Raw genomic sequence first — 15,261 nt, 5'->3', positions numbered from 1 at the left:
CCCTTTGGACCTGCCCCTTGCCCCAAGCCTTCTAGGATTATTTCCACTCCCGAGGTGCCTTTCCAAATTCTTTAGATCCTAAAACCCGCTGGGGGCCTGTTTGCGAAACAGCAGAAGCTTTAAAAAAAAAAAAAAAAAAAAAAAAATCCAAGCCCGCTTTCGGGTCGATTTGGGTCTCCCCGCGCCCCGCCCAGCCCTGGGGACTGAGGCCGGTGGGGCCGTCCGGGCCCCGCGCTGGGAAAGGCGACACCGAGTCGGGGAAGCCCCGGGCTCGCGGACCGCCGGCCGGTTTTCCGCTGGGTCTGCAATTATTGGCCACCGGGGAGGGTCCGTGCGCTGCCGGCCCGGCCCCGCCGCCGCCCTCTCGCACCCGCCGCGGCCGCGCCTCAGGCGCCGCCGGCCGCCCGGCCCGGCCGGCGGGGCTCACCTGGCGGTGCCGCCCCCGGAAGACCACAGCGAAGGCCCCGTGTCCCACGAGGTCCCGCTTGCTGTACTCGAAGTCGCCCACCACCTCCATGGCCGCGCCCGGGGGTCGGCGCGGGCGGGCGGGCGGCGATCAGCACCGCGGGCCCGCCGGCCCCGAGCGCGCCCGCCGGCCGCCGAGCTGGGGCACCCGAGGCCCCGGGCCCGAGCCGGCGCTCATGCCGAGAGGCCGGGCGGAAACGGGGAGGCGCCGCGCAGGGCCGGGGTCAGCGAGGCCTGGCCCGGCCCCGGCCGCTCCTCATGCCGGCCGCCGCCGGCCGCGGGCTCCCTGGCGAAGCGGGCCCCCTGACGAAGCGGGCTCCCTGGCGAAGCGGGCTCGGCGCTGCCGGGCAGGGGCGCCGCCGCCTCCGTCACTGGGCGCCCCCGGGGCCACGCGCGCGCCCGGGAGAAGTGCAGGCCCCGGCGCTCCTCATCCCCGCCCTTCGGGGCCTCGGTCTCCCCGCGGGCACTGCTCAGCGTCGGCCGCCGCCCTTCGCCGGCCCGGCCCAATACCCTACCGCCCTGCCCCGCAGCGGCCCCGCACGCGCGCGTCGGCCGCTCCGCGCCGACTGCCGGCCCTCCGCGACGTCAGCGCATCTTCTTTCTCTGCAGAGCTCGGCGCGGCAGGCGCGCTCCCTCCGCCGGGAAAATGAGTGCCCAGCTGCTGATGGAAGCTGGAGAGAGCGCGCGAGTCTGCGCGCCGCGGGCTGGACCCGCTAGGAGGCGGGCTTCGGGGAAGCGGGTCGCCAACACCGGCGGCGGGAGAGACAGGGGCATCCCTGTGCAGAGTGGACCCCGGGCCTGCGGTGAGAGCAAGGGAGCATCTCCCAGAGCCCGGCCTTTCCCGTGCCCTCCAAAGCCAGGGGTCACGCTGCCAAGTCCCAACCCTTCTGCGTTTACTGCTCAGGGTCCCTCACGACGTCGTGCAGGACAGGGATCCTGCACTTCTTGGGGTAGCTTGGCTTCTGTGAGAAGCTGATGACAGCTCAGGACTGTCCTCCCCGAGAATTGCCAATGCTCGCAGACTCAGTTTTGCATTCTTTCAAGGCTCTAGTGAGACCGCTTGATTCCCGCCTCCGGTGTCCTGCCGGTGTGACCTCAGACTTACCTTAAATCACATCAGGGAGTTTTCTTTTCCACCCGATTATTAACTTTCAAGCGACAAGGAACTTATTTGTCACCTTTCCCTCAGGGGTGTCTTACGAAATCATTTTATAAACCACGTGCTTGAGAATGTCGCAGGTCCTATCATGCACTGTAGGTTCACTGGTTTAACGTATTTGCTCTCAGGTTATCCCTCACCTCCAGAGCTACATTTCCCACCCCAGGCCCATCCCTGCACAATGACCTCTGAAGGCAGGGACCCTGACAACCTCCAACCTTGAGGCAGTCAGCGGAGAAAATCTCCGGAGAGGAACTGGCCCCTTCCTGAAACCCTTAAAATATGGGGTCTTGGTTTATGCTCCCAACTGTGCCCACCTACCTAATTCCCTCCCTACTTCAAAATCTGGCCCAGGTGCGTGTTAGGCCCTGTGAAAGTCTGCAGCCTTCAAAAATTAAGAGCAAATGAAGCAAGTTTGCACATACACACAAAAATTCATGTGGAGATGATTCCTTACCTCTTTGAAAGATTCTCTATCTTCCTTTCTCTTTAAACATGAGTATTTAAGTAGGATATAAGATTCAATGTGCCAAAATTCGCTGAAAAGTAGTTCTCTGGGATAAATATCTTACAGGCTGTAGGACCCTGGACCAGCCACTTCATGTCCCCTGCCTAGGTTTCCTCATCTGTAAAGTGAAGATACAACATCAACATATACCTTCACTGGGTTAAGAGGATTGAAGGACTGAAATGTGGAAAGAGCTTGGAAGATTGCCTGGTTCTACAAAGCACTGTTTCAGTGTGTGTTGGGTAAGTAAAGTGAGATCAAAGCTGGCCATAGGCAACCCTTCCCCGACCCCGACCCAGTGCTGGGGTCTCCCCCTTCCCTCCTCTGTCCAGTCCCCAGGTGGTGCTTAGGTGAACAGAATGCAAGCTTTGCAGTTCTAGGGATGGACCGTTACACCGTGTAAGAGCTGTTTATCTAACTGTCGCCTGGAGAATTCACTTCCTATAAACTTTCTGTGAAGAATCAATGGGTATAAAATTTTTGGACAGCAGGGAAGCAATGGGGAGGACTAACACACCTGGACCAAGGCTGGCAGCCTTTCCCGTGCAGTACCTGACAACAGCCAACATTCCATGGAGCAGAGGGCGAGCTGCCCAGGCTGTCCTGAGGTGCCCAAGCTGCTAGTTTCAGGATCTGTCGCTGAGGTGCCTCGTGGGCCTCAGCACCCTCCGTGAGCAGTGCTTCGACCTTCCTGCTGGTCACCTCACCGTCCAGGTGAGGACAGGTGTATCCTCTGTCAGCTGAGCCAGTGCATGAGACATCATTCATAACTCAGCCCTGTTCACGTGGTTGCATCTACTAGGAATTGAAGTTAATTGAAGCTAATAATCAATATACAATTTTGAGCTGTTTATATTTAATATCATTAAAATTATATCCCCACAGTAGGACCTTATGGAGATGTTTTAAAGAAGCCACTAGAAGCCCTTAATTCAGACCTGCATCCCATCCCGTACACACAGGCTAAACAGGGGCCCCAGGAACACACCATTGCTTTAAAAAATAAAGTATGCAGCATGCACAGAAGGATTTCTGACCTCAGGGCTCACTACCGAGGAGAAGTGGGGGGGGGGCATGTGGGGTGGGAGAGCTTTGCTAAGGAGATGTTTAGTTAGTGTTTAGTTAGGACTATGTCGATAAGCACATAACCAACATCAAATGTGATAAAGCAAAAAAATAAAAGAGGAATGTAGATAAAGATACAAGGGTAGCTCTCGGGTTCCCAGCAGAGCCTGGGACTGGAGGAGGAGTCTGCTTCTTTGTTCCTTCCCCTCAGGGCTCCATGGACAGGGCAGAAGAGCAGAGAGCCAGTAGCCAGTGGTCTCAACCCCAAACTCTTCAGAAAGGGATTCTGATCAGCCCCGCTTAGGAGAGGTGCACTGAGCAATCATCTCAAGCCAGGGACTGGAGTTGAGGGGGGCAGGTCGAATTGTCCAAGGCTGTGGGTGCTGCAGGGAGGGTGGAGAAGCAGGGGCTGGGTGGGTAACTCAGGAAGGGTGACCGGGGGGCAAACTTAGGTTTTAATCAGGAATGCAGGCAAGGGAGATTTTTACTTAACTTCTGAAAGCATGCAAAGTTGCCAATCTGATTCACTTTCATTGTTCTTTGTTCTAGTAACTGTGTGTGTGTGTGTGTGTGTGTGTGTGTGTAAACATGCCTGTTGACAAACTATTGAAATGTTTCAGTTAGTAAATTGTGTAATAGTAACCACAGTGAGAGGTGAAATCACTTACTAATAAAAATTCTAACATCAACTGAGTTGATCAGCCAAATGCCACGGGATGCTGTGATGGTAAACGGACCTCCTGTGACAAGTAAATGTGACAAGTGTTCACGGCCCCATCTCCCAGGCAGGCAGGCATTCCGAGACCAGGAGAATCACCAGTTAATTATTCTCTTCAAATCGCATCATTGCTGTTTGCTTCTATTTTCGTTCTATTGTCTCTACTTTGATCATACTGCTGATGCTTTGAAATTCTTGGGACTGTTAGTGTGCAGAGCTTTGTTGTTTAGTGTACGATTTTAGAGTAAAATATGGCAATAAGCACATAAAGTGAAGAGACAACAAAGTTTGGATACATTTCTTAAAGCTTTTAGAAAACATAACCACAAATCTTCTGAATCATAAACACAAATCTTCTGGAATGATATGAAAAATAGACTTCAGCCAGGAATTTTCTTTTTTTTTAAATAAATTTATATATATTTTTTGGCTGCATTGGGTCTCCATTGCTGCGTGGGCTTTCTCTAGTTGCGGTGAGCGGGGGGGGGCTACTCTTCGTTGCGGTGCGCAGGCTCGTCATTGCGGTAGCTTCTCTTGTTGCGGAGCATGGGCTCTAGGTGCGCGGGCTTCAGTAGTTGTGGCTCGCGGGCTCTAGAGCACAGGCTCAGTAGTTGTGGCGCGTGGGCTCAGTTGCTCCACGGCATATGGGATATTCCCAGACCAGGGCTCGAACCTGTTCTCTGCACTGGCAGGCGGATTCATAACCACTGCACCACCAGGGAAGTCCCAGCCTGAATTTTCTGATACTATGATAACATGGCAACAGCAAGTTTCTTTTCTTTTCTTTTCTTTTTTTTTTTTTGGCCTCACCACACAGCCTGTGGGATCTTGGTTCCCCAACCAGGGATCGAACCCGGGCCCCAGGCAGTGAACGTATGGAGTTCTAACCGCTGGACTGCCAGGGAATTCCCAGGAGCATGTTTCTATATTGTGCAAAAATCAATATAAAATGTTCATTTCTAAAATGAAAAACAATTTGATTATTTCAACCAAAAATTTGAGCAGCTTATATTTGCTATTGCTATAACTGTTAGACCCAAACAGTGCTCAAAACTTGAATTATTAAGTTAAAACGCTAAGCATATATTTCACAGGAATGGCTATACTGTTCTGTTAACGCTAATGGTTGGAATAAAGAATATTTTCAAACATCACGAGGATAAATTTCAGAAAATATCATGAGTCCATTGTCCAAATAAATCATCTGAAACATTAAAACCCCTAAAGGAAATACTTGATGGATGTGACAATAAAGGAAATGAAGAAGTTTTAACTTTGAAACAATATTATTCAGAAACTTTTATTTTTGGCCATGCCACGCGGCTTGCAGGATCTTAGTTCCCCAAACCAAGAATCGAACCCAGGCCCTTGGCAGTGAAAGTACGGAGTCCTAACCACTGGACCACCAAGGAATTCCCTCAAAATCTTCTTAAACAGGGCTTCCCTGGTGACGCAGTGGTTGAGAGTCCGCCTGACGATGCAGGGGACTCGGGTTCGTGCCGCGGTCCGGGAAGATCCCACATGCCGCGGAACGGCTGGGCCCGTGAGCCATGGCTGCTGAGCCTGCGCGTCCGGAGCCTGTTGCTCCGCAACGGGAGAGGCCGCAACAGTGAGAGGCCCGCGTACCGCAAAAAAAAAAAAAAACAACTTCTTAAACAGAATCTACTTCGTGGTTTAAAAAGAATAACACATCTTCAACCATGATGGATTTACTACAACTTTAGACAAGAATAAGATCAACATCAATGTGTAATTGCAGCCTAGGTTTTTGCTCCTTCTTGTAAATCACATACCTACTGAAATGAGAAAACAGCTGTCCCAGCTGGGTTCTGCAGAAACAGATGCTGACCTGGAGTTGGAATGGAGAGGCTCATTAGGGATTGACACCAGTGACAGGAAGGACAGGGACAGGAAGGACATCAGTGACTGGCACAGGGAGGACCCGGATGCAGGCTTGACCACGCCTGGGCCACCCCAGCAGAAAGCTCTGGAGGTGAGCCCAAAAAGCCCAGCTCACCCATCACCTGCCAGGGCTGCCCTGGCGGGCGTGACCCCAGGTGGCCGGGCTGCTCTCAGGCTGAGGTCCTGGAGGAGCAGACAACTGGGGACTGACAGTCTTTCCCCAGCTGGACAGCACGTCCTTCCTCCCAGGGGAGTCTGGGTGGCGCATCTCCTAGGCGACCACAGACTACAACTTTGGAAAACGTATGAGTCAGGCTGTAAAGTTTCTATCATTATCGACGACAAGTCTATTGTTTCACAGACAAGTATTTTTGCTTTGCTTTGTTTTTAAAGAGAAATACAGTTTATCTTGGAAATGTTCGGAGCACTGCTGTGCTCTGTTCGTCTGTCTGTCTGTCTGCCCACACGTCCCAGGCTGCGGGCATGGGCCCAGGAACGGGCCCCCGGCTGAACTCCTAGAAGGCTGATTCCAGGGCTGCTCACAGGTCCAGACACAGATTAAACAATAAGATACTATTTATTAAGGTTTAAGCCTCATCCCTGAACTTGGATGGGATGAAGATTTGCAGAGAGGTTGGAGGAGACAGAAAACAAACCCGGGTCCCGCAAGCTCACCACGTAGCCAAGGTTTTAGACTTCCTGAGGGAACCCGGGGCTGGAGGCCAAGCTGCGGGAAGCGCGTGTTCCTGGGAGGTTCTGAGTTCTGGGCAGGGTGAGAGCTGCCCTGTGTGTGTGTGTTTATGGGAGCAGGGCTGGAAGGTGGGCGGGCTCCACTGTTACCTTGGTTCGCGTCTTCAACTACAGTAAGTCCCCTACATACGAACTTTCAAAGTTGCAGCTTTCAAAGATGCGAACGTGCGTTCGTGTGTCCAATCACGTTCGTTCACGTCTGGTGTACGTTGTCATGCGCGTGCATCCTTTGCAAGTGGTTGTGCTTCTGTGTACTGTGCAGTACTGTATAGAGTACAGCACTAGTAAATAATAGAAGTCTTCATTTCTTTGGCACTAGTGCAGACCTTAGAATAAAATATTTCTTTAAAAATTATATTTAAAGCCATAGAATAATTTCACTCTGAAGAATTTTTTTTTAACATCTTTACTGGAGTATAATTGCTTTACGATGCTGTGTCAGTTTCTGCTGTATAACAACAGGAATCAGCTATATGCATACATATATCCCCATATCCCCTCTCTCTTGTGTCTCCCTCCCACCCTCCCCATCCCACCCCTCTAGGAGGTCACAAAGCACCGAGCTGATCTCCCTGTGCTATGCGGCTGCTTCCCACTAGCTACCTATTTTACATCTGGTAGTGTATATATGTCCATGCCACTCTCTCACTTCGTCCCAGTTTACCCTTCCCCCTCCCCTTGTCCTCAAGTCCATTCCCTACGTCTGCGTCTTTATTCCTGTCCTGCCTCTGGGTTCATCAGACCCATTTTCACTCTGAAGAATTTTGAATAGGGATGTACTTTAGATATTATAGATATTGATTGATAGATAAAAATCAGACATCATCTTTTTAATCCAATTACTTCACTGTGACCACATTTGTTAAAACTGAGATCAATATTATGTGTGGCCTTTATGATTTCTTTGGATCCCTAGAACCTATATTTATTTCAGCAGACATAATATACTGGTGCAAAAAGTATTATAAACCTGTTACAGTACAGTACCATATAGCCGATTGTGTTAGTCAGGTACCTAGGCTAACTTTGTTGGACTTACGAACAAATTGGACTTAACAAATGTGCTCTCGGAACAGAACCCCTTCGAATGTAGGGGACCTACTGCGTCCCCCTTCTGTCTGCATGCTCATCTCACCGTTCCCAACCCAGCCCGAGTTTGGTTCCCTGGCGCTGAGAACTGGTTCTCTGCTGGTCCCCTCCCCTCACGATCCACCTGCCCACTGTCGCCAGCCAGGGTTAGCTCCCCTCCGGCCCCGCCCACACCCCATGCCTCGCCCATCACACTGACTGCACCCAAAAGGGCTGCACTGGGAAACCAGGCCTCATCACTCAGTAACTTAAGGCCCAAGGGGGTGATGTGAGTGGGGTCCCACCACCCCAAGACCAGGCCCTTCCTCCCCTGGAGGAGGCTGGACAGGGGATAGGGAAAGGGTTGGGGGGGGTGGTAACCAGTCCAGAGGCCCACAATCCTCCACAAAACTCCTACAAAGGAGTCTCAGACAACCAGCAAACAAGGGCCCCAACCATTTCCAGCCCCACCATTTTTCTCTCTGCACAATGAGCCGGCCATCCTCCATCATCTCCTCTTCCTTAATAGTCTGGGAGTGGGGACCCGAGGGTTCAGGCCAGGGGCAGACCCCCCCTGTAGCTGTGACTCCATCTCCGCTGGGGGTCCACATCACCCTCATCCTGGTCAGTCTCTCTGGCGGGCCTACGCTCTGAGGCTCTGACCCTGCACTTCCTTTGGGAGATGGGGAGCCCACTTCCCTCCGAGCACCCCCATCACCCTCTGGAGGTGGTGGGACTGGTCTGCAGAGGCTGACTCGCCATCCTCCCCAACCACACCACACTCCTTGGTCGTGAGTTCCCGAGGGAGTTTTCTGTCTCATCGAGCTCCAAGTCAGTTGCTGGGTCCACGACGTTGGTGGGTGAAGGTCCAAACAGTGAGCCTTTTATTCGCCGAGGTGCTCACCGTGGAAGAAGCACTCCTCCACGGCACGCCCCCACCACGTGGCCTTCCCCTGGCTCTGCGGGCCCCCAAGGCATTCTCCACCCGGATCTGCAAGGCCCGCCAGGCTTCCAGCGCCGTGCAGTCACTAGTTCCCAGAGTGCTCACGAATTTTCCCCATCTGGCTGTAGGCCCCACAAACAAGTAACACGGTTGTCCCTCCGTATCCATGGCGGATTGGTTCCAGGACCCATCCGCAGACGCTCAAGTCATTACATAAAATGGGTAGTTCAGCGGGCACTCCGCATCCACGGATTCCACGTTCTCGGATTCAACCAACTGTGCACTCGCGGATATAGAGGGTTGACTGTACTGTACTTAAACTGCAAAACTGAACACTTGGAAGATCGTTTAGTGGGCCTTGCGGGTTATGTGGAGCTAGTAGAACATCTAAAATCATACATTAAATGTGATGATGGTCAGTGCTCAAGAAAAATGGTTTCAATCATAAATATTTATGTGAAATTTTTAATGGATTTTGTACAGACAGTGCTCAGTGTTGTGCTACGGAGAAAGTCTGGCATTTCAGCCAAATAGCCAAATACAGAAACAAATCTGTTGCATCTCTGGAAGATGCAACAAATTTGCAAGTCAGTTAACTTGCTTTAAGTCTTTCCTTCATAGATTTTATATTTACTAGCACATGTCAAATAAACAGTAGGGAGAATGAAATAAAATATCTGAGAGCTGGGATTGAAATAATGGAACTTGGATGAAGACTTAAAACTTGATAGGCAGCCTGTTATCCTAGGATGACAAAGCAGTTTAAAAATTCTATCAATCCTGCTCTGTAGAGTTTAATAAAAATCGTAAAATGGGAGTGGCTAGATAAATAATAAATAAATGAAACATTTTAAGAGTTTGGATTTAATAAATGATATTATACATTATCTATTATGTGTTATAATAGAAAAGGCAATATCTTTACAAGATATTGTTGAAGCTTGTAGAGCATTTCACTGGTCCTCAAAGTGTGGTATCCTGAAATCTTCTGAGACACTTTCAGAGGTTCTGGTGAGTTCACGACTCTTTTCATAAAAACACAGAGATATGATTTGCCTTTTTTATTGTGTCAATATTGGCATTGATGATGCCGAATCATTCTCACTAAATTTGTTTTTGAAAATACAGTTATTTTTCATAATAATACGTTATTTATGTTCATTTATAATGGGCTTATTATTGTGTTTTTAAATAAACTAAGAATCAACATTTTTAACTTTTAGTTTTAATTTTTAATACAGTAAACATGTCAGGGGGCTCGTCTCTTGAGACAAAAGTTTGAGAACTGCTGGATTGATTGAGCCAATGATAAAAAGTGACTGAACACATAAAACTAAGTAAGGGGGGCTTCCCTGGTGGTGCAGTCAGTGGTTAAGAATCCGCCTGCCGATGCAGGGGGCACGGGTTCGAGCCCTGGTCCAGGAAGATCCCGCATGCCGCAGAGCAACTGAGCCCATGCACCACAGCTACTGAGCCTGCGCTCTACAGCCCGCAAGACACAACTACTGAGGCCCGCGTGCCTAGAGCCCGTGCTTCACAACAAGAGAAGACACCGCAATGAGAAGCCCGTGCACTGCAACAAAGAGTAGCCCCCACTTGCCGCAGCTAGAGAAAGCCCGCGCGCAGCAACAAAGATCCAACACAGCCAAAAATAAATAAAATAAATAAATAAATTTATTTAAAAAGAAAACTAAGTACGGGAAACTCTGAAAACTGAGTGGAAGAAAGAGAAATAAAGAGATGTGGCATACTATCAGAAGTGAAATAAAGTATCAATTCCAAGAGAGAATTTTAGATTGTTTAATTCTATGATAATGAACTTATTATCTAATGACAAAAGTGAAAATTAGACTAAACTTTTAAATCTTTCCGTTTATTGAATGGAAACTCACGCACATGATGTTTTAGCCTCGTGGATTGAAGATGAACAAAAACTAACAAAATTACGCCAGCTAATTAGACACACTAATGACTTATTTTATATATACCTGATGATAAAGATGTTGACTATATTTTTAAATCTCTGAGATTATTACAAGGATTAAGAAAGATTCAGAGCCAAGAACAGCATAGTTAATATCAAGAGACATTCGCTACTTATTAAGAATACTGAAATTATTCTGAAATTAAGAATGCTGAAACACCTTACGACTTCAAATTTCATGGAGAAGACTCAAGAGTTTGCCATAGTTCCCTACTGTTAAATCATGTTTCAGACCGATCCCTCATCTAACTAGTGACAGCCACATCAGAGAAATAATCACCCAACAATTTCAAAATATTAAATTATTCAGGAATTATCAAAGTAATTAAATAAGTAATGCATGCTGCATCTTACATGCGTTGGTAAGAGGCTTTAATGTTATATGTTGTTTAGTTTACTTAGAGAATAAAAAAGAAGGATTAAAATTATTTATTTGTATATTAACATACAGTATTGTTTGTATTAAATATTATTAAATGTTCTTAACATCACTTTGAATACAAGAAAGATTTGGTCCCTGTCCTCAGCAGCCCCTCAAGGATGAAAATTGTTTCGATAATCAATTGTTCTCTTGGAAAACGTAGTGACTTCAGACAAGACCCCTTTTTTGTTTGCTTGTTTTTGTCAATTGTTGAGGCTTCTGTGGGTCAGGAGTTCCGGTGGGGCGCATCAGGAAAGGCTCAGGTGGGGCCGGAGGATCCGGCACAGCCCAACTGGAATGAATGTCTGGTGCCTCTCCCGGGTCACGGCTTGACCAGCTGGGGTGAGCTGGATTCACTTAGAGACCCTCTCGCGCCTCATCTAGTCACTGACCCCAAGAGAGTAATCCTATCTCGGTTGTGGATTGAGTTCTGTCTGGTTTCTGTCTGGCTTCCTTCCTTGGCATTACGGGCATGAGAGAATCATTCAGTTCATTGTCTGCGGTCATCCGCTCCTTCTGGCTGCTACTCAAGGTCCTAAAATGTGAAGAAACCTCGAGTTACCTCTTCGTTCTGCTCTTGATAAGCACCCAGGCCGTGTCCGGTGACCACGTGCATACGTTTCTGTTTGGTTCACACCCAGCAGTGGAGTCGCTGGGCCGCAGGGCACATCTCAGCACTGACAGTAATAAAGTGGACTCCAGGGTGGTTGGACAAGTCGCACTCACCAGCTGAGTATGAGTTTGTTGCTTTGCATTCTCACCAGTACTTGGTGGTGTCCGTGTTTTTACCCATTTGGTGAGTGTAATAGGAGGGTCTTAACCTCCTCCTGGCAGGTCATAAGCTGCATTCTACAGCCCAGGGACATCCTCTGGGGCTGGTGTCACTGGAGGAGGACCAGTTGCCTTACCTCTGAAGCCACGAGGAGCAGCCCTCAGGGACCACAGCTTCCTGGCAATTGGTTGGACAGATGGTGATTTGAAAATCAGTGGAAGTTAATTTGGGTACGTGGGTAGTGGTTTTGTTCTCTGGGTTCCCTCAGAGGCTGCGGCAGCCCCAGATCCTGAGTCAGGAGACCTGGATCCTGACGCATTCCTGCTTTGTTTATTTTATATTTTATTTTATTCTATTCTGTTTTATTTTATTGGCTGCGCCGTGGGGCATGCGGGATCTTAGTTCCCTGACCAGGGATCAAACCCATGCCCTCTGCATTGGGATTGTGGAGTCTTAACCACTGGACCCCCAGGGAGGTCCCTGTTTCTCATCATTACCCACCACAAACCAGCTCCAGAGGAAGGGTTCCCCGCGTGCAGGTCTAGCTACAGTGACTAAGCCGGGGCGGCTGGTGCAGGGAGTGGGCAGGGGATGACGGAGGCGGAGCCGAGAGAGTGAAGGGGGCACACGGCAGGTCTTCATTCAACAAGCGTTTGTTTAGCACCCGGACGGGAGAGAGGTTTGGGAGCTGTCGGGGAACACACAGGAGGTAAAGCAGGGAGAGGGGCTGAGGCCAGACGGGAGAGGAGGGTGGATTTGGTACAGCTACACAGGCCACGACAGGGTGTTGGTGGGTATTAGGGAACCTCCCCTGATTTTCTTGTTTCTAATATTATCTTCAAACTTCCTTTTTAAAAAAAAATACATTTATTTATTTATTTTTGGCTGCGTTGAGTCTTTGTTGCTGCGTGTGGGTTTTCTCTAGTTGCGGCAAGCAGGGTCTTCTCTTTGTTGTGGAGCACGGGCTCTAGGCGCGTGGGCTTCAATAGTTGTGGCATGAGGGCTCAGTAGTTGTGGTGCACAGGCTTCGTGGCTCCATGGCATGTGGGATCTTCCCAGACCAGGGCTCGAACCTGTGTCCCCTGCATTGGAAGGTGGATTCTTAACCACTGTGCCACCAGGGAAGCCCCCTCTAATATTACCTTTACTTGTAACAAAAGCTACAGCATATTAGTGTAGACAAACTTGAAAATACAAGAGACATCCAGTCTTGGCAGAGGTACTCATAGTCTCTTGCTCGATCTGTTTACAATTTTAGAGAGTGAGAGGGATATTGGTAGTGTGTCTATTTTAAACTATGTTGAAGTTTAGTTGTGTGTTCACGTATGTAGATTTCAGAAAAGTATAAATGGTGCTATGCTATTGGGGCCCCCGCTTTCCTCCCCTCTTTCTTGTTTGTTTCCCTTTTATCTGCGTTCACCTCTCCCTTCCTCTCCTCCCATGAGACCCATGTCAGCAACCTATTACAGATTTTCCCCATGCAATGACTGTCATATACAAATATATATAGACCGTTGCTTATAAACACGTATGTGGAAAACATACTTCCTGTATGTCAGTTTGACAAACGTGGGATCATATGATACACTTTCCTGAATTTTGCTATTCTCAGGTATTGACTGATGGAATTCCTCTAAGTTAACTGGAGCAAAGCTGGTTAACCCTTTTTAATGGTTACATAACATTCCATGGTGTGGACGCACCAGAATATATTCACTCATTCTCTGTTGTTGGACATTCACTGCTCCCTGGTGTGTGTGTGTGTGTGTGTGTGTGTGTGTGTGTGTGTGTGTGTGTGTGCGTTGGCCACTATGAATACTGCTATATTACATTAATCCTTTATGTATTGGTGCTTTTATTTCTTGGAATACATTCCCAGGAGTGGCATTGCTTGGTCTAAGTATATGGATTTTTAAATGTAATGGATTTTTCCAGATTGCTTTCCTAAAGTGCTGTCACAGTTCCATTTCTACCTCTTTAATTTTCCCCGTCTATGGGCAATAAAAAGATGTTTTATTCTTCTTTAATATGTTTTCCCCTGGAAACTAAGGAGTAGGCACATTATTTTCATATATCTGTAGGCCATTGGATTTTCTCTTTTGTGATTTGTCTCTTTTAATGGAATGTGTCAGAGTTCTTTATGGAATTATATAATACACACACTTTTGTCATTTGCCTTGAGACTATTGTTTTTCCAAATCCATAATTTACCCTTTGCTTTGTTTACAGTATCCCTCATTTCACATTTTTAATTTGCAAACATGTATTTCTTTCCCCCCCTCCCCCATCTTTGGGTTTCCTGTGCTAGTTGGTAAGTTCTATTTTTTTTTTTTTGCATTTAATTTTTTAAATCCATCTGAAAGTTAGCTTTTCCTAAGGTATAAAAATAAAACTCTACTTTTAAAAATTGCTCTTCCGGGCTTCCCTGGTGGCGCAGTGGTTGGGAGTCCGTCTGCCGATGCAGGAGATGTAGGTTTGTGCCCCGGTCCGGGAAGATCCCACGAGCCGTGGAGCGGCTGGGCCTGTGAGCCACGGCCGCTGAGCCTGCGCGTCCGGAGCCTGTGCTCCGCAACAGGAGAGGCCACAACAGTGAGAGGCCTGCGTACTGCAAAAAAAAAAAAAAAAAATTGCTCTTTCATTTTCCCAGGATAATGGATTAAGTGAAGCACCTCTGTTTTGCGACGTCTCTGGCATTCCTTTTATTCCCGTCTGCTACGTTGGGCCCAGGGACTTCTGTGGTGGAAGCAGGTGTAGTAGACGTTTTACTGGAGGACTGGCCCTGAGAGTTGGAGTTCAAAGTCAGCACAGTGGCTCACGGCAGAGATCATGCAAGATGTAGAGAAAAAATGTGACTCCGGGCCAGTGAGGCGGTTAAGTCGAGCATCTCTTAAGAAGGCCTGTGCCAGTCTGTGGGGACAAACAGAAGTGGAGGTGACAGTCTGAGACAGCACCACCAGGCCAGGAACCAGGGAGGTGGCCGAGACTGACCCCAAGACTGTGCAGGATCTCACCTCTAGTGGTGCAGACACTCCTGCAACAGATGCAAGGTAAATGGCAGACCGAGTCCAACCAGATCATTGGAAGAATTGAGGACATGAGCAGTCGCATGGATGACCCGGAGAAAAACATCGCAGACCTCGTGATACAAGCTGGGGGGGAAGAGCTGGATGGTGAAGACAAGACCCCTGCTGCACAGAAGAGCTGAGTGGTGCTCATTTACACTGGAATCTGGAGCACCCTTTCTACGAGCCAAGAGAAGCCAGATGGCTTTTTGCAGCTAACTACTATGCGTGGACATGTTTTATATTCTAAAGTGTGCATTTTTCTCAGCACATGTTATATAGTTAGTTTATAGAGTGATTTCCCTCCCCTGCCGCCCCATGTTTCCTGAACACGGTAACTTCACATCTTGGACCTTGGTCAGTTGTGCTGTTAAACACGAAAACTTTGGCAGTTCCTGAAAAAGAAAGAAAGAGAAAGAGAGAGAGAGGAAGGAAGGAAGGAAG

The 15,261-nt window shown here is 48.5% G+C and overlaps 1 protein-coding gene and 1 pseudogene across 1 annotated transcript in view; one reads left to right on the top strand and one right to left on the bottom strand.

Annotated features, from left to right (window-relative positions):
• The window catches only part of ULK2 (unc-51 like autophagy activating kinase 2), a 64,005-nt gene extending 63,488 nt beyond the window's left edge, over nt 1–517 (bottom strand). The window contains exon 1 of the mRNA XM_065896698.1: nt 428–517. Within this exon, the coding sequence (XP_065752770.1) occupies nt 428–517 (90 nt within the window). The remainder of the gene's footprint in view (nt 1–427) is intronic.
• A 10,938-nt stretch (nt 518–11,455) lies between these two features.
• LOC136139189 (heat shock factor-binding protein 1 pseudogene) lies at nt 11,456–14,960 on the top strand (annotated as a pseudogene).
• Nucleotides 14,961–15,261: the final 301 nt, after the last annotated feature.

Source organism: Phocoena phocoena, chromosome 19 (assembly GCF_963924675.1).
Source record: "Phocoena phocoena chromosome 19, mPhoPho1.1, whole genome shotgun sequence".
NCBI lineage: Eukaryota > Metazoa > Chordata > Mammalia > Artiodactyla > Phocoenidae > Phocoena > Phocoena phocoena.
This window is presented reverse-complemented; position numbering and strand designations above follow the sequence as displayed.